Raw genomic sequence first — 20,663 nt, forward strand, 5'->3', positions numbered from 1 at the left:
AGCTTGCTCGAAATATTTTTCCATGGGCAATACCATATATCCAATAGCAATTATTTTTTCAAACAACAATAATTTTTAACATTCATTTTACCACATTATTGATACAACGTTTTGGCTAATACTAATCTGTTAAATTCGTTGCCCATCGAATTTTTTAAAGATTTTGCATTATTTCAAATCTGATAAATTTTGGTACCCATCCAATTTTATAAAGATTTTGCATTATTTCAAATCTGATAAATTTTGGTACCCATCCAATTTTTTAAAGATTTTGCATTATTTCAAATCTGATAAATTTTGGTACCCATCCAATTTTATAAAGATTTTGCATTATTTCAAATCTGATAAATTTTGGTACCCATCCAATTTTTTAAAGATTTTGCATTATTTCAAATCTGATAAATTTTGGTACCCATCCAATTTTATAAAGATTTTGCATTATTTCAAATCTGATAAATTTTGGTACCCATCCAATTTTTTAAAGATTTTGCATTATTTCAAATCTGATAAATTTTGGTACCCATTCATTTTTTTAGATTTTGCATTGTTTCAAGTCTGATAATTTTTTGTATTCATTCATTTTTATCTTAGATTCTGCATTATTTCGAATTGATAAAAAAATGGGATTTTTGAAATTAAATGGGCTATTTTTTTTTTCAATTTGCTGTTTTGAAATTTAATAAATTACGGATGCTGGATTAAAAAATTGTCGTCTGTTTAAAAATAAAAGTAGGTGAAGAAAATAAAAAAGCCCAAAACTTGTGTATTAACTCTAGTTAAAGCAAGTAAGTTAAAAAAAAAAAGCGTGCATAATAATATTTGACATCAGCAAACAGACTTTAGTCTTGTTTACTCAAACTTATGTCAAATATTATTATGGACGCTTTTTTTTTATTTTAAAAAATTAATTTTGTTAATTCTTTTTGACGTAATTATTAGTATTTATCGTTTTAAAATAAGAAATTTCGCTTTGTAGAAATTCTTCTTGTTCATGGGGTTACGAGTTATTTATGCTTAAGTAGCACAAAATATTCTATAATATTGTCGCAGAAAATAGTTTATAATATTTAAAATATCGCACGATACTACGAATGTGAAAAGGTAGAGGTGAAATATTGTACAATAACTTCATTCTATTAAGAGACATGTATGATTTCATCCGATCATGCTTAAGGTTCTCTAAAATTTAATTTTATCTTAGATCTCAGAAGGAAACTGAAATATTTAAGTATTTTCTGGCCAAATTGGATCTGAACAATACCAACATAAATATAATAAAGTGGGTCAAAATTTCGTTTAACTGAATACTACTGGATCCCAATGCCTTAATGTTTGTAAATTACAGCTTTTTGTGCAAACAAAACATAAATATTAAATGTAGATTTGAATTTAATCAAACTGAAATTTTGCGATATAAGACTATGAGGGATTTTTTAAATTTTAAATTCACTAAACTATTAAAATGCGAGTTTTTTTATTTTTTATTTATTTTCATTATTGTATTTTTAGTAAAATCGAGAAGGTCAAATAAAGTAATACGCGAGCTACTTCGCGTTCATTTAACTCTCTATAACTGAAATAAAGCTAAACATCAAATTGAATAATAAGTAACGGTTTTAACTAATCTTAATCTTTCAAAGAACATTACATTTCAGAAATATTTTTATTGTTTTCCGAGCTGGGTTGCAAAATAATAATCATTTAACTTCAAAATGCACAAGAATTCTTACTTGAATCACAATCATATTTTATTATTTTACGATTTATTTGGAGCAATTACATTAAAGGTGAATAAAATTACACATTTACAATGTTTTTGACTGAACTAAGAACAAACTATAAGAGAAAGTTTCATTAAACTACTACTTTTTACTAAAGACATTTTCATTAAAAAAAATTCTGATTGATAGATTTTAATTAAATATTTTGTTCAAAATAGATTTTTTTTGCTGCATTCCTTAAATAAAAAACAATTCCTTCCTTTATAAAAAATTTTTCAGCTTTTATTAGAAAATAAAAAAAGTATAAAGTAAAGCATCTACAAAGTAATGGTGTTAATTAATGAATGAAAGCGTACTTATAAGTTTGAATTATCTAGAATGCTTATTTCATTCCACTTTTCTCATCCATATATCTTAGATATATGAATGAAAATTTCTTTACCCATTCATTAATCCAAATTTTTATATTGTTTCTCTTTTTCTGTTCTATTGTATAACTACAATGGGAACTCACTCAGCGATAAAAGTGAGCTAGAAAGGTTTTCTCTCCCTTCCTGCCTTGATTGAATGCAATTTTCTGGAAATATCATATCCTTGCGAGGGACAGACGTATCAATAAAACCTTCTTCCCATCCAACTGTCTCGTCTCATGTTTTTATACGCAAAATACTCCACGCGAATGCATACAAGAAAGACGCCTCGAGGCAACCGAATATCTCCTTTTCGGCATCCTCTTCCTCTTACAATATATTTTCTTAGCAAATATGACCACTGATAGAAATCGATTCCTATAAAAGGGTCCGATATAACTTACGCAGCTGGACTTCGGGGTCTAAATTGGTTTCATCTTGGTGCTTCCTCGGTTTGCTTCCCTATTTCACCGACAAGTGCAATTGTTGAAATAGAAAACTAGTATCAACAGTTGCAACATTGGGATAATATAAGATGGAAAGTCCCGAACGAAAAACACTGAATTTCTTGTATATCGAGACTTTTCAAGAGAATTGCTTTTCGTATGGCAGCTAAGAATATATGTTATGATTCAGTATAGGGATAGAGGGTATTCATTGTCATCATTTGACATGCTTGTTCTTAATAGTTTTATTTGAGAATAAAAAATGAATCCTTACATGAATTACTATTGGTTGGGTGACATAAGCAACTGTCACAAAATATTTTAATATGAAGTATTAGGACAAGTATAATATATATAATAATATATTAATAATTTATTATATATTATAATATATTAAATTTATAATATATTAAATATATATTTTTATTTATAATATATTAAAGATATATTTTATATATATTTTTATAATATATTAAATGTTTTATAATATTTTAAATTTATATATATATATTTATTTATAATATATTATATATATATATATATTATATAATTTATAATATATTAAAAATACCTCTTGAACCATACTACTTATTGAATAATGTTCTCATTCGCTAGGTATTTGTTATTGTGTTTTATCTGTCTCAGAAATTTATAAACTAAGGAGAAAGAATTATACTGCATGTTCCTTATTCAATTTCATTTAGCTTTATTAGATACCGGAAGTACTATTTTAAATATTATTTTCCGTTATTATGATTTTTTGCTGTTGCATTAAATAATTGTAATCTCAAAAAGTTTCCAATTTTATTTCCCCTGATGCATTTTTCTCTATGATTAATATCATTATTTTGTTTCCTGAAATGTTAATGAACTTTTCATTGTTCTCTTAAATCGCAATTAAAAATAAATGAAGTTACGATTTTATTCGTGTTAAAGAAACAAATTAATCATATATATGAAACCTATATATTTTCTAAATTACGTGTAAATCAAGAACAGAACCTTTTTCGTTCTAACCAAATTTCGAACAACGCGGTCAGATATCGAATCAGAAAAATTTTGATTTTACTATTTTAAACTAATCCTTTGGTAACCAATATTTAAAGAGAAACACTAAATTTTGCTTTACTTGCCATAACATAAACAATTTTATTCCTGTTTTCTTCCTTTACTTCATCACAAAATCAACGATGTACAAAAAACGATATACATTTACTTATTATGAAATATTAATAATCAAATCCCGGAAAAGAAATTTCAAAAACTATCTACATTACTGATCACGAGCATTTTTAACTTTATTTATATTAGAACATTTTTTATTCTATGGTATGGTTATTCTTGTTTCTTCAATACGATGTTGTCTTGTCCCTGTGATAATAAGAAAAAATTGAAATGTGAAATATTTGTGGAAAGCTTAGATACGAAGGTTTAAACTTCAAATAATTCTCTTTTTTATCTTATTAATTTTCCTCAATTGCCCATACATCAAATTTGTATTTAACTACTACATGCAAAATAGCATTAGCATATTAATTAATCTTACATTTTAAAAACTGCACAATGTAACATCATAAAAGAATGTGAATATATATGTTAAAAGATAATCAGATAGTTAACTCCAGTAATTTTGAGATTACAACAACTGACTTCACTGTTAGAGATTTCAAAATTCTGAAACCTTTGCACTCACTGAATATGTCGAGTATATACAAAAAAGGATTAAATCAAGAAAATTTTGGAATATAATTTTTTATCAATCTATATAAAAAAATATTTTTTAAATAATAGTTTTCTTAAATGTTGGAACTGTACACGATGGGATCCTCATCAAATTTTTAGTGGGGAACTTATAATAATAAAATCAAAAATATAAAAATGCTTCATTTTTTACATGCATAATCAGTTCTAATTTTACTGTTAGTTTTAAAAAATCTTAAAGTTTCGAAAGAATTTAGAAATAATTCAGCTATTTTTTCATTTTATTTTGATAGAACTTTTTTTTTGCAAGATAACGATTTTTTAAAATCCATTTAAGATTGTTTATTTCGAGTTTTATACTATCGACTCAATTATTTCTTCAAAATCAATTGACATTATCGCTAGATTAAGAAGCATCTTTTGCTTTATAAGATTTCTGAAGAAATAATTTATTAATTTGGAATTCAACAGTAAGTGTTCTGCACTATACAAGATGACAGAAACAGCTAAAAAATATCATCAACATAGCATAAAATTAAGGAAACAATGATGGCAAATATATTTCGACATTATATATTATGTCATAATATATTATGTATATATTATAATATATACATTATATATGATGACATAATATATTATGTCATCATAGATGACTTTATGATGACATAATATATATTTCTCATAATTAATATATCTAATAGCTCCTTAATTGATGATCATTTTTCTTTTTTTTGTGCGTCTAAAAGTTGTCTATGTTCCTATGAAATAACAATAACTCGTATCAGAACCCCATAAGACTGGGGCCCCAGGCATTTTGCCAGACTTACCACGCTATGGTTACGCCACTGATTTTCTTCTAGAAGAAATAAATTCTTTTTTAAGGTGAATAGCTATGGCAATACATCCAACTTTCACAATTTTCTCCTGAGGAAAAAAAGAGTATTTCACCTCTTCTCACTTCCTTTTCCATACGTTTCAGCAATGTCCTATCTGTGAACAAAAGGCAACGTGATGCAGATGGCGAAATCGCTTTTTTCTTGTACTTACTGAGCATTTTAGGACTCCCTTGAAATTTCCTTTTATCATGAACCATTTCGTTTCTCATAAAAATTCTTGGGAATTGTAGTGCTTTTGTCGGTTTTAGAATACTTTTCGTGCATAAAGTTTCGTTTGATCCACTAATATTCTCCTCTTTTGTGTGTGCATGTGTGCTGATGTCGCACTTTTAAATGCTTTGCAATTTTAAACTGTAAATATATGTTCAAAATCAAAATAACTTCATAAAATAGTGAAGTTCAAACACAGCTAAATCTCTGGCTTGTATCTTTTTGTTTTTTTACTCAAATAATCAGTTGATACAACTGATATGCAAAATTCATAATTTAATTAGTTAAAAAATTATTATAATAATTAGGAAGTTTTATTTTAACCGAACAGGAGCAGCATATTTATTTTTCAAATACTGTGATTATCCATATATTCATGAATGAAATATTATTAAGATATGAAAATTTCTTTTGTTGTTTTATCTACCCGTGCTTTCTAAATTTCTTTATTTTTCATAAGGTCTAATTATTATTTATTTACATAAAAGAATTCAAATATGAAACATCATTTCATTTAACTGTCTTATACTTTAGTATTTTTTCCGCTGTTTCTTTATTTTTATTTTACCTTTCTTTTATATATTTTTCAATTTTTTACGTAATGTACTCCACCATGTTGATAAAAGAAAGACAATCCAGGAATAAATATTTGCTTTGAAAAGAATGTATCGTAAAACAATTTAAAACCGTCTAAGTAAGAACATAAACCATTTTCATGCAATATAAAATTCTTTTGACAATTAATCCCAAATTTTTCAGTAGTTTGTTTTGTTTTACATTTTCCAAATTTTTCAGTAGTAGTTTTTGTTTTTCAATAAATTCTTTCGTTTAAAATTTTTGTTTCAAATGTCAACAGCCGACATTTTTAAGAACAGCGTCGGTTTTCTTGTGTATAAAAATGACTCAACCCTTTTTTTTTCCTTGAATATTTCATGCCCTGGTTTATTGATAAATGAGCCCAAAGTGACGCATTGAAAGAATGGAAAGAACATCATTCATTTCAAAATTGAATTTATGTTGCATTATTTAAAAGCATCATTATCTACATCATCAATCTATAGCAAATATTATCACATCATTTCATGATCGATCTCATAGAAGTCAGGGATTTTTTGTTGATTATGAAAATTTCTGTGAATGTCATAAGTAATTTATCCTTATCTTAAATAATAGATCTTATTTACTAATTTTTATCAATAAAATTTCGAAACTTTAATATGTATTCGAGTATCTATTTCAAATTTATGTATCCATTTTATTTTTTTAACTATTTAAGCAACCAAAGGATTTTTTAAATCTCTTTAAGAAATATATTTATTAATGAAAAAAAATCTTAAATCTGCCTTCTTATAAAAATCACACAAATTATATTCTAACGACCTAATTTGACAAATAGATTTAATTAAAATTATTCCACTTAAGTTAAAGTAGTAATCATTTATTCATTCGAAAATAACGTAAAATCCTTTTTGAGTTTGATTAGAACAAGCTTTGGCTGTGAAATAAAATTGAAATAAATATTGCAGCAATTATATATTCATTCAAAGCGAAATAAAATGCTGCTCTGAGAATATGTAGAATATTATTCATTGTTTTACTTTTTCACTATTATTATTACCATTCAAATTCAATTGAAGTTGTTGTACATATCATAAGAAAAATATAATCAATATTACAAATTCTATTTAGTATGTATTTATGGCATAAAAAAATCGCCTCTGTTTATTAAATTCTTTTGAAATTTTATCAAATTTTTATCACCATCTGACAATTTGTATCCACAAATTCCAAATAGAGTGTTGAGTTAAAATGAAATTGTATATATTTCGTAAATAGCATTCTTGTAATGGAGTCATGTAATATTTACTATCACTTTGATTTTTAATTAAATGTTCTTGAACCGTAGTATATATTTACTTTCTAAACACTAGCATGTCAGTTTTGGAGTGTTGATGTGTGAACACTACTTTTAAATATTGTAATGATTTATTACCCCATTTATTAGATTTATTTACTTGTTAACCTAACAACTCATAATCTCAAACAACCTAACTGAATTTAAAGAACCCAATAGCATTTAGCAAGTTAACAATATGAATTTTTTCCCAGCTGCTTTTAATCATACATTGTCATATATGTTAAAAGTAACAATATAAAGTCTTCTATAACTTATCATGTTAAATTAGATTTTTTTCCAATAGTTTTACCTTAATAAAATTGAATAATAGAATTAATTTGCGTTCATGTGACTGACATCAACTTAAAAGCACCAATTTAGTTTTGGAATCTAATGAGCATCTTACAGAAGAGGGGAAAAAATGCAATCACAAAAAAAAAATTATTCGACAATGGACAGTTAATGTTTGAATAAATTGAATAAACCGCGTAAATTGATTTCATTCTATTTCAGTCAGTGACGTATGAAAAATATAATGCAATACAATTCGTACTTCTGAAGAATATCTACGGAATGCACTCTCAGTTTGATACTGACATTCACAGCAGTCAGTTGCTCAAGAATTAAAATTTTGAAATACTTGGCTACAGTTTTTGATTCCTTAACGTCAGTTAATAGGAAATTGGCCCTTTTTAGGGAAACCATTTATCTATCTCATCATCGAATTAACAGACGTTCGACTTAAAAAATAGTATGAAAAAAATTAAAATTTTATAAATTTTTCAATCCTAAATAATTTTTGACTTCATCAAAACATTGTAAATGTTATGGATTATTTTGTTAAATATTTTCTAAAAATATGCATTTTGTTTCGATCTGAAATGTCCATCATATGTTTTTTGATCATTTCTTCATTTCAGTTTCCTGACAAAATGCCAAAAATATCTTTCGTCTCATACAAATTATATATTATCTCCTCTAATGATTTTATCTCGTGAATTCAATTTAGGCAATGCATTCAAGGTTACTTACTACCAATTCAGTAATATGACATCTTCATTTTAAAACTTGAAGATTACAATAACAATAGGTTAAAATTTTATTTCACAAACATTTTTTAATAGAAAACTTTTAGTAAGAACCTAATCTTGTTTATTATTTATAAATAGTTCTGGCACAGAATTTCTTTATTGAATAGTTTCATAAGAGTTAATTTAATTCTAACTGCATGAATTCAAAATATTCAGAAAATGCTATTTAACTCACGTTTCTAGCTTCGAATATGTACGATAAAGTAATAATTATAACAAAATATAAATTAAATTATTTTCAATCTGTTTGGTGTGTCTAATACAAACACCTAGAATCTTTTTAAGAATTAAATATCTATTTATCGTAGAGATAAAAAGAGCTGTACAGGAAAAATTCGAATAGATAAACAAGCTATTATTTATTCTACATCATACACTCTTTCGTTGCTTTACTGAAGTCAACAAAAGTTCTTATTTTTAAAATTCTACTACAGTTTTCATATTTATATACGAAAACATTTTTATCTAAGAGAAAGATTGTATTTAATATGCATGAAAAATAAATAGCAGATTTTCGTAAGTCATCCGTTTCTATTGTTATCTCCTACAACTTTGTCTGTGACTTTTCTATTATATTTGGAGGAAACGGGACCTTTGAGAGGAATAAATTCTTGAAGTAGTCTTTTATACCATAAGTAACTCGTCTTTATTGTTTATCCGAGGCTACTCGCATAGAACTATTGACTCAGCAAACACAGTAGCATCGCAAGGACACTCAGTCGTTGAGGTTCGAATACACGCGGAGTAGATTTTTCTTGCGGTTGTTTTAGATATTTCGCAAATAGAACATTTTTAAAGTTGCTATATAGTTTAATAAGATTATTTCTATTTCAAAGTTTAAAAATAAATTTCTATCTATGTCTTTATCACTGATGTTCTAACATTATTAAAAAGTCTTTTTCAAGCTTAAATAAGGCCCCAATGGTGTAAGCTTCGGAATTGGAGGCCCATAGATTTGAGACCTGTTTTTTCATAGAATTGGCCTTGTATGTGCCCTTGGTGCATGTCGAATATGCCTTTAAAGGTTAAATGTCTTCACTTTGGTTTGGTTTAAAGATTCAATAATTTTAAAGAGTGAGATGCAACCTCATGTGTTTCTTCTATGTGACCATGACATCGGGTCGATTCCAAAATATTTCTCCTGTCACTTTAAGAAGAAAGATGTTAATCCAACTAAACCAGAAGTTGCTATTCTTTTTTTCTTTACTCTCGTATCAATCAATTAGTTAATTTTAGAATGAGATGCAACCTCATGTGTTGCTCTCAATCATATGACCAGGATATCGGATCCCTTCCAAAATATGTCTCCTGTCACTTTTAGAAAAAAGACATGAATCCAACAAACCACAGGTTAATATCGTTTTTTTTTTTTTTACTCTCATATCATTTAATTAGTTTATTTTTCAGTATATCATCCAACCAACCATCTTCAGTATGAAAAAGGTTTTATTAAGTTAATGTTACGTCAAAAATGTAGGGTTAGTTTAAGAGGGCTGAATTAATAACATTTATAACATATATTTTTGTTTTTAACTTCTGCTCCATTCTTCTAATAGTATCAGCACAATATCAAAACAAATGGAAAAACATCGAAATCGTTTCTCATTAATTTATGATTAAAGTTAACAATATTCATTGTGACAATGAATTATTCATAATGCCTTTTAATCACGTTTTAAATAAAAATATCAAAGCAAGTAGCTGTGGAGGATTTGGAATTTTTCTGGATAACATGAAACAAAAGGAAAAGAACAGAAAGGTTAGTGCCTAAGTAATTGATGTTGCAACTCTGTCGAAGATATGAAATTGTAAATTGTAAAATATGATTGATAGTAGGCAGCCTTTAGCAATCAATTATTAAATCGTAATCTACTTCTTCCTTTTTCTTATTTCGTGAATATACGAGAATAACATAAAATTAGTAAATAACAAACAAATAAGATTAGAATCATAAATTCAATTAGGTTTATATTGCATACTTTAACAACCTCAGTCTTGTATCTGGGATGAGCAATGCAATTGATCAGTTCTCAAGGTCGTAATCGATTTCTGCTTTCATTAATTAAATCATTGCTATTTTTTATAATTTCAATCACTAATTGCTATTTTTGAATTCGTAACTTCTATTCCGGATATTTTTTGAGGGTGGTGGTCAATTAATTTTGATATATCATCTTTTAAAAGAAAATTGTACTCCATTTGGGAAAAATTCATGTACGAAACCACTGGATGATTTTGAAGCATGAAAATAAAGAAAAATATTTGTACAACAACATAATAAAAATTTGCATTCATTGTAATTTTGCCATCCATGATAGATCTATTAAAACACGAAATTGGGTGACCTTTCCTGTTGAATAAATCCGCCTATCCAACCTTGCACAGCTGTAAATTTCATTGTATCATTTCTCGGCTAAATAGTTGGCTACTTCCTGCTTGTATTCAACCTTAAACAGATTATTTAGTGACTTTTCCTTATGTAACACACAGAATCTAAAAATAAAGTCTTGTATATTTAGTATTTTTTTTAATTAAACAAGGAGCATTTGAATTTTGTATGAGTACAGCTTTTTTCTAATTTCCTACATCCTTGATAGTGAATGCTCTACTTTTATTGAATTTGTGATACCCATAACAAAAAAAATCAATTTGACATGAAGATTTTCAAATTTGATGCTCATTCAAAATATAGCTTTTATCGTAACAATATTTTCAGTTTTTGTAATGGTAGTAATGTATCTGTTTTCTGAACTTTTTATGAACTGTTATGGGACAGGATTATTAGAATATACAAAAGTTCGGATATAATATTAAGTTGATGATAATCCACAAAGATAAACAGCTATTAAATATTATGCAATTATTGTCTGATTATGGGACATTTAAGGCATTTAAGTTCCTAGCCAAGTTCATAGGAGTTTCAACCTAATAATAATTTATGAACAATAAAATTAAACTTTCTTTTCCTTTATGAATCCTATATTTTTGTCAGTATTAGTGGCTTCTGTTCTAAGAGTATGACTTAATGTTAATAAACCATTAGAGAAACATCATCATTATCGTTGATATTGAGGAATCTAGTTTTAGCATAGTTTACTCTATTCTCAGTTAATTTTTATTTTCTGTACTGACGCTGTACTTTCTGTACTGATACGTTGTTTTTTTAAAGCTAAAATTTGCTATCAGAAAATTAATTCTAGTAAAAACTTAAAAGTCTCCGTATGTTCTAAAGCTTGAAAGATTGTTTATTTTGATTATTCAGATCAAATAAAATTGCAAATCCTTTCGTGGTATAGCTACAAAATATTTGTTCTTTTAGTAACTAATAATAAAACAAAGCCCAACAGAACACTGAAATTAAAATTCATTGATATTTATATACTGAAAACTTAGTCTTGGTATTTCTAGGAAGATTTCAATATACTGCAGCTATACTTTTTACGCTCTTGTTTTGAACTTCTAATTATTTATGAATTCTTCAATATGGTTTTGGAAATCGAATTTCAGCACAACTGCCTTTTTTTATAAACGCTTTTACTTAACTTTACATGTTCCATGTTTGAGAGGAAGGAATATTTTACTTGATGTTCCTCTCATTTCTTCATACACTACATATCTGAATTTTTTTCAGCAATTTCCGGATGACATTAAATTATTTTAATAATTTTATATTTTTTAATTATTTTTTATAAAATTAACTGAAAACTGACTTCACAGAAATCGCACCATTTAGAAATTAATTTGAAAAGTATTAATTTTTAGATTTCAACATATTTGTAATCAGTAATCATTTATTATGAAATATATTGAAGACTAAAAAATACAAAATAATAAAAATGAAGTTTCAAACACTGTTTTATTAGTTTAGTAAAATAAAGAGAATGAAACTTTTTTTCCAAACTTAAGCAATATTATAAAGATGAAATGTAATCATAACAAAAAAATTCTCAGGTATTCATCACAAGTTAAAATATACTATAAATTCGATTAAAACTCCAATTTAATTAATGTATCTTTATTATAATATCACGCTTTTAAGGTCTGTTGTGAAATCTAAAAAGATAAATATTTAAAAATTCCAGATATAGCAATAGTTGCAGTATATTTCTAGTAGACTATTAAAAATATAAATTATTTACATCTTGGAATATTTATTCTTCGAAATCTATAATATAAGTGAAAAGTAAATCTTTTTCTCTAAGAATTATATAACTTATACAACTATTTAATATATAGATGTATATTAAAAGATAACCGGCCAATTCGGTATAGTGGTTAGCATAAGGTGTTACAGGGTCAGCTTGACCGCGCACGATTTCCCAAAAGGTCTTAGAAATTTTAGGTCTTAAAAAAAAATAACTATCAAGTGCAATAAACACAAAAAACTTAAAAATAATAAATATAAAGCTTTTTAAAAAGATGCTTAGTGTATTAAAAAAGAATAATAATTCTTTTATCAAAAATGGGGAGATCAAAATTAAAAACGCAAAAGTGTGAAGCGCAGGAAACAGTAGGAAAAAAATATCAAATTATGATAAATATCATAAAAAGCAAGCATTACTAAACAGTCATTATATGAAAATTGCAATACATAATAAATATTATTGTTGTTTAAAATACTTAGTGTATTTCTATGTGTGCCTCATACTTTGGCGATTTTTGTGTAGACTTCCAGATTTCTGGTAAATAATAAATATACTAATTGTCTTTTTGATACATATAAAAGCTTTTATTTAATTTTTAGTTCTTATTCTTAGTAAAAGTTTTGTATGTTTTTTTTTAATTTAGAAATAAGGCTCATGAAAAGCAGAGTTATGAAACGCTGGCTATAATGTAATAAGGCTGCAATCTTCCTTAAAATCTATATATACATGTATATATTTAAGATAATAATATTTTAATCGGAATTAACTTATTTACGTTTGATTTATAGAAACTGCAGCTTTAGAAATAAATATATATTTGATCAACAATACATCTTTGTAATAATATCCCTTCTCTCTGCTGAATGCATTGAGGAAAAATAGGACAACTGTCTCCGACATTTCAAATTTACGACTATCATTTTATATACTGTTACATAACAATAATAGTGATATAAAGACGTGCAATTTCTCTTTTTTGAATAAAAGAAAAGGATGTATAAATATGTCATATATATTTATATTTTTAATCATATATAAAAACTTTTATTTGTAAGTTTCTGAATGCACTGAATGACGTTTATCGAGGCATTTGACTACAATTTATCAAATTACAAAATTTCTAATCAATCGTGTTGTTGTTTAATCAAACCAGGAACTATTGTCCTACTTTTATGATTATCTTCGTTAAAAGTTAAGTTTATAGTATGTATAATTAAAAAATGGCTATTTCTGAATAAAGCACGAAATATAGAAAAAATTTAGATTCAGTTAGTTATTCATCTAAATGTGTTATAACTAAATTAGAATGTCAAAACGTTTTTATGTCGACATTTAAAATAATCTTCATTATTTAATGCTAATAATTAATCACAAAAAAAAATTTCAACTTTTCTTTTTAAAAATTTTTTATGACTCAAAAAGTTTTGCACTAGAAAGAAAAACTAGATCATTACAATAAAATCTTAAAGTTAATTAATGAAGACTCTGTTGCTGTTTCTTTTAAATGCTTTTAATGTTGTTTTTAAAGATCTCCGTAGAATATTTACGTATTTCACTTTACTTTTGTTTTTTCCCACCAATGCCTTAAAACGGTATACTATGGAAGAATTGAAGAACATCATTCAAAGGAAGAATGGTGTGAGTTCTATCCTCTGGACTAGCATTATTCAAAAATTGGTTGGCCAATAACTACTTTAAAAACGAATTTTCTGTTGCAATCAAGTTGATTGCCGGAAATTTTCGTCAAAGAGAAACATAAAAGTTTTTTCTAATTTCATTTCAAAATCATACTGGAAGCCAGTTTATCTCCATATGTTAGAAATAAATCGGATATTTATCTCAAGTACTCCCTAAATGCTCCAAAATCTACTTGACCCTATAAAAAAAGCCACACTTCGTCTTTAACAAAAGTACTTTACCCTTGGACTTGGACTTGGACTTGGACTACCATGCAAAACTAGGTGGGATTAGAAGCCACATATTCTATGCAACTGAAAAGGAAGGGGAAATTTTATGTTTTCATAATATAACAGATGAAGATTTGCTTTAAATTTTCTCATTATTTAAATGCCCCAAAAAGAATTCTACAGATTCTAAAAAAAGTAAACACCACAAGTTTAACAATCAATTCAATTTCTTTTATCGGCTCTAATACACTAGTAATGAATTTTGAAAATCATTTTGATTTCTTCTAATGAAACATTTTTTTAAGAAAAGCTACTTTCAATCGTTTTCTACACACTGCAACTTAATTCGAATGATCAAATAATGAACATTCCTAGCTGCAAATGCATGGTTTGCTAACGAATACAAAAAATTCTTACGCATTATTAAATCTACTTGACCTGTTTTAACTTCAGAAATAAAAACCACATGTTTGCACAAGCTGTTTCATTCTTTACATAACCTTTGTATACAAAATAAAATTTATTCAGGTCAGATTCGCTAATTATGTTCACTTTTATGTTGGAACATTAATCATTTCAATTTTACTTAAACCTGTTAGTTTCTAAAGATACAATTGCAAAAGTTTATGTATTAGTTTCTTCTCTTATTTTCTTATAAAAAAATAAGCAAAAAATTACCTGAGAAAAGTAGGAACGGTTGCAATGCAAAAAGTGTAGTAATTGTTTAATTCAATCGTCATTAAATGTATTAATAAAGAAATAACAATCTAGGTAGAGTCATTTTCAGTGTTCGGTGAAATATACTGACCTTCAATAATCCAATATATTTTTGCTGAAATATCGGCCTTTAAACCCCTTAGGGAGAGATAGAAACAGGAAGAGAAGCACAATAAATCATGTTTAGGTTTATAATGGATTAAGTGTCTTTTTATATTTCTTCTTGAGACATATCGAACGCCAGTACTTTGTCCAAGAAATAAAAAGGCTTGTGTTTTGACTGAAACCGAAGTTTCAAATGAATAAAGAAAAACAGCTGTCTTTAAACCAGACAAATGGGGAAATTTCGATGGCTGAAAACGGCTAGGACATTAGAAGTTTTATTTATACCTACTGCACTGAAATAAACTTTCATAAGCACATTTCCAGAGACTTGACTTTTTGCGAGTAACTTCGTACAAAAAGTATTTATGTTTTTGAAATGATGAAATCTACACGTCAATGTAGAGTTCGGATATGACATAGCAGTCGAGTTAATTCATGTTCACAAGTGAAATGCTCCATGTCAATTTTATCATGTTCACAAATGAAATGTTCCATGTCAATTTTATCTTTAAAGCATTGTATCTTTTTAAAAAATGGAAAATAGTGTGACTTCAGAATAAAACGTGCTATAGTCAGCAGTTGGATGTTAACTAACAAAAACAGTTATGTTTAGACTGGGAGATGATTTCCGGTTCAAACATAACTAGTTAATAAATCTCGCAAACAAGATTTAAACTCTATGAGTAATACTTGTGAGGATCTTGAAATCTCCACTTTAAATTTTTACTTTTTTAGTTAATAAATCAAACGGACCAATTTTTCGATTGCAAAAGATTTTTGTTATGAAAAACAATGAATGATTTATTTTTTTATTTTTTTAAACAGATTCCCAATTTTCAAACAGCAGTTATCCTAATTTTTACTAACAAAGCAATTGGTAAATAAAAAATACAAAGATCTAAACTTGGTGACGGAATTAGAATAATTCCCTCAGCAAGAAAAAATATCATCTTGTAGATAATAATAATATTTGTCCACAAGAAAGTTAGATCTTGCCTTTGCTTACACCCAAATTGTTAATGACACAATTAAAAAAAGTTTGTCTTTTTTTAATGTAATTTTCCGTAAAAATCAAAATCATCTGAAAAATGCTGTTTCATAGATACTATTTTATATCATATTTACTTAAAAACCATTAGGCTAGCGAACTTATCTTAGTTTCATACGAAACCTAATGCCTTACCGCTGCACATAGGGAGATCAAGGAGTGCCAAGCATTGCCGTTCTTCATAAATTATCATGGGTAGTTGAAGAATTTTAGTTCATAATATTTGATGATACAGATTATATTTATCTAAAAAATAATCGGTACAATTTCTTTGATAGTATTTCATATTAAATCTAATTACATAACATTGAATAAATGGAACCGGGTTTATAACGCGTTGCCAACCAGAAAATTTTCTAAAAAGTGTAATGGATACCGTAAACTTTTATATTTAACATTTATTAATTGACTTATTATTCCCAGTGAACAGTTGGTTCGCCGGGAATATTCGTTGAGTTTGGTTTCAATTAAATATTTTTAGTATAACTTAATTTTTATGACTGATTGACAAAATGCATTATCAAATTCTGCTAAACAATAAAGTTTTAATTTACTAGAACTTACACCTGTTCTGTTTACTATATACTAAATCTAATGAAGTCGAATCTCATGACATAAGAGTGCTATTAAATGCCTAACTGCTTAGGTAATCAATCATCTAATTGCAAATTGACTTTCGCAGTATTGAAAATTCACTCTCTTATGTCATATGTAAATTATATATAAGCTGGTAATAAACAATCATTCATTTCAACAGTGGGAAAAAATCACTTTAATATGAAAAACAGGATTAAACAATGAAAATGGTTTGAATTTCATTGCAACATTGTATTTAAAAATATATATAAAAATACAGGAAACAATTGCAAGAGAATTTTATTTCCATTATTAAAAAGAAATTTCTATAAACTTTGAAACTGTTATAAAAACGATTTCTTTGAAACAATACTTTTGATATCATGGAAGAAAAGCTAAAATCTTGTTTCATCCTTCAATGATTAAAATTCTATTTAAAATTTCAAAAAATCACTCCAAATTGCTTATTTCCACCCTCCAAAGTTTATTTGTTACAAATTTGGATGCTCTAAGTCAAATAGTATCACTTGTGGAGCGCCAACAGACAGATTCTCATATACACATAGAGACACATTATCTTTCGTTATTAGTAGAGATACCATAATTTATATTGCAGTTAAATAATAGTAGTTCAGATTAAAGTTTCATTAGTAACATTGCTACACTTATTAAAATATATCTATTCAAAATAGGAATATATTTCAATTCAACATTATGTATAGGTACTATCTATACAAAATTGCAAAGATAAATACCAGAGATTCTTTATTTTTTCAGCTCTAAGTCGTCTGAAAGGTCGTAAACGTCTCTGGTTCGTATTAGATGAAAGCAAATGTCGCCTTCTTTATTATAAAAGTGAAGTCGAAGCTCGTTCGAAAGATCCCTTGGGTGCTATTGAAATCAGAGGATCAGCAATATCTCTTGCTTTGGAAGAGGACAATCAATTCGTTGTGCAGTAAGTACCTTATGCCTACAACTCAGCATTTATAAATTAGAATAGATAAACACATTTTTCGAAATAATTCCAGATTTTGATTGTTTTATTATAATGACAACTTTACTTATATATATATAACTTATAATTTGAGTGGTTTCTATTGAAAACAATAAAATGTCACTTATTAAATGTATGTTAAATTAGCTAATAAATTTAAATAATAATATTTAGTAAATGCATACTAAAAATGCTGACTTAGCTAATTTAGTCACGTTAATGCCCCATACTTTTGAAGAATGTCCAGAAAGCAAGGATGACACCGTACCCTCTCAAAATTTCACCAAACATTTTTTTTTCAAAGGAAAGGTATACACCACCGAGAATGTTTTGACAATGCTTTCATAAGCCTGCAGAAAAAATTTCGAACTTCCAACACTCAGGTTACAAAGTGCGTGCGTGTATTTATGAATACATGCATGCATATTCCGTACCTCCTCCTAAAAAAATAAACATAATTAATCCAAATTTTGCATGCTTATTATGTAAGACATGAGAGAGAGTATTTTCAGCTTTTCAAAGTATAAAATTTAGCTAAACATTGGACAAATTAGAAATTAGCAAAATTTGTGTCTTTTTTACATTTTGAGCTACTTTTATACTACTAAGTCTTTTAATAATTCTTTTCTTGGTCTTAAAGTAGAGATTTAACCATTCTAATAACTAAGCTTAAGTCAAACACTCAAATGAAGACTGCCTTTCCTATATTTCAGCATTTCGGAACAAAATTTACAGTACTAATATAAAAATTATTAATAACTTATAAAGATATTGTTGGGCTTTTTTTAATTGTATTATTCTATTTATGTTCTAATTTTCATTAAAACCTGGTGATAAAAGATGATACAGATTTTAGACGATAAAATTATTTTATATATTATAATATTTTATGCAAAAGGCGTTTTCACGTTAAAAATATCATACATGAAAGGATTTCAATCCCAAGCAACGCCAGGTATATCATATATTTGCGAGTGGCTACGATGTGGCTTAGTCATCCGCCATAACTACATGGCCTGATGGCATAGTCCCACACTCAAAAATCTATTATGTATGAGAGCTAGTTACACATTAACGCTATTGGAACCAACCTTCTGGACGTAACCAATGGCATTGTATGGATACCTTTGATATGATTTATTTTCCGACTCCCACCTTGTACATGTCCCCGCCTTCTGATTTCAACAGCATAAAATAAAGTCAAACACCTAGTAATTGCCAAAATCAAAGCTCTAAGACTGTCGCCAGAAATATATCTCCTTTCCTTGCCCACCTCTCTTAGTCCAAACGAAAATAGACTTCTACTATGCATAAAACAGCACAAATATCACAACTACAGAACATTAATTTTTCTCACTACCTCCTACCTAACGAAAGCCTCTCCTCCAATTTAAAGAATTTCGAAATTAATGTTAATAGAGAAATATTAAATTAGATATTAACTGTAACCTTTTTTAAAACTTTCATCCCACGCTATGTCATTCATTAGACTTAATGTAGAAAATCTTAACCGTGGAAATGCGATAGTCCTTTGAATTTCTGAAAATTAAAGGCCTTCCGAAACTCTGACGCGATAATGCCTAATTAGAAAGGTTTCAGCGTCTTAAAATATGGTAGCTTACAGTAACTCGCTTTTATTAATAATTTAAATATTCTAATTCTTTGTCTGGATCTGGGTTTTTATGATTAGTTTTGAAGTGTTGAAATATTTGTACAATATACATATTTCTCGGCCTACGAAGAAAGCGAATAAATTGTACTTTATATATTCTTCTACAGATGCGTTTATTATCAAAACATTTTTCCGTCTAGGAAACAAACTTGTAATGCTTATAAATCAATTTTCGTTTTAAATCAAAGAGAAATCAGATCATAATCTATTTATTCGATGAACACATAGAATTATATTTGTAATTTTGATCAAAAAGCAACCGAAGTGTAGAAATTCAAATCATATTGATAGTGAATCTGTTAATACCCTTTTGTTTTATCATAAAAAAGAATTGTGCTTAATACATCGGAAATTCTAATCTTATACACAGAACACTTTTCAAAATTTTCAAAATTTTAATTTATTTATTAGAAGAATATTTTGCTTAAAAATCGCAGACTAACTAATAGGCATTGTTCCCAAAAAGTTATATATACTATGACCCTACAACCCCGTAATAATTGTTTATTAAATTCTATAAATAATGATCCGTATAAAAACTGAGTATGAACTTCATTTTAATGGTTTTATAAGAATTATTTATGCATAGAAAATATGTAAAATTACAGCATGAATTGCCTGAAAGTAGCATTTAAAACTTCTCCTGGTTTCAGTAATAATTCATACGCAACCCTTATAAACATGAAACGCTCCTTGTTAAAATAATCAAGAGACTCACACTTTAAAACACATCTTTATTTCTTTTCTTTACAGTGATACAAATTTTTTCATCTTTTAGACAATTTAAAGTATTTTTTGTTCAAACCATGATCAGGAATCTGAATAGTGTGCTATTAGCACTGAGGTTAAAGAGAAAAAAGAGGCCACTAGAAAATGTTTTAAATTTTTATAAGTTCTACAATTTTCATATCTTCTCCATTAAAAGTCTGATCCCCATTTTCAGACATATAAATTTCGCGTAATATGACAGCCCAACACCAGATATTTAAAGTTACAGTAATTATACCCTGGCAGGCATGCGAAGAATTAAAATCCCGCGCAACTCAGAAGTTTTTTTTTTAATTTTGAATTTAAATCGTTAGAAAAAAAACTAAATTCAAAAAGTGAATAAATTGAATTTATTA

General features: G+C 27.2%; 1 protein-coding gene across 4 annotated transcripts in view; it reads left to right on the forward strand.

Moving 5' to 3' along the window:
- LOC129960059 (uncharacterized) overlaps positions 1-20,663 on the forward strand; it is a 353,127-nt gene that overhangs the window by 159,856 nt on the left and 172,608 nt on the right. For all 4 annotated transcript variants that reach the window (XM_056073116.1, XM_056073113.1, XM_056073114.1 and 1 more), the window contains one exon: positions 17,651-17,828. In XM_056073116.1, coding sequence (XP_055929091.1) covers positions 17,651-17,828 — 178 coding nt within the window. The remainder of the gene's footprint in view (positions 1-17,650; positions 17,829-20,663) is intronic.

This window comes from Argiope bruennichi, chromosome X2 (assembly GCF_947563725.1).
Source record: "Argiope bruennichi chromosome X2, qqArgBrue1.1, whole genome shotgun sequence".
Classification (NCBI taxonomy): domain Eukaryota; kingdom Metazoa; phylum Arthropoda; class Arachnida; order Araneae; family Araneidae; genus Argiope; species Argiope bruennichi.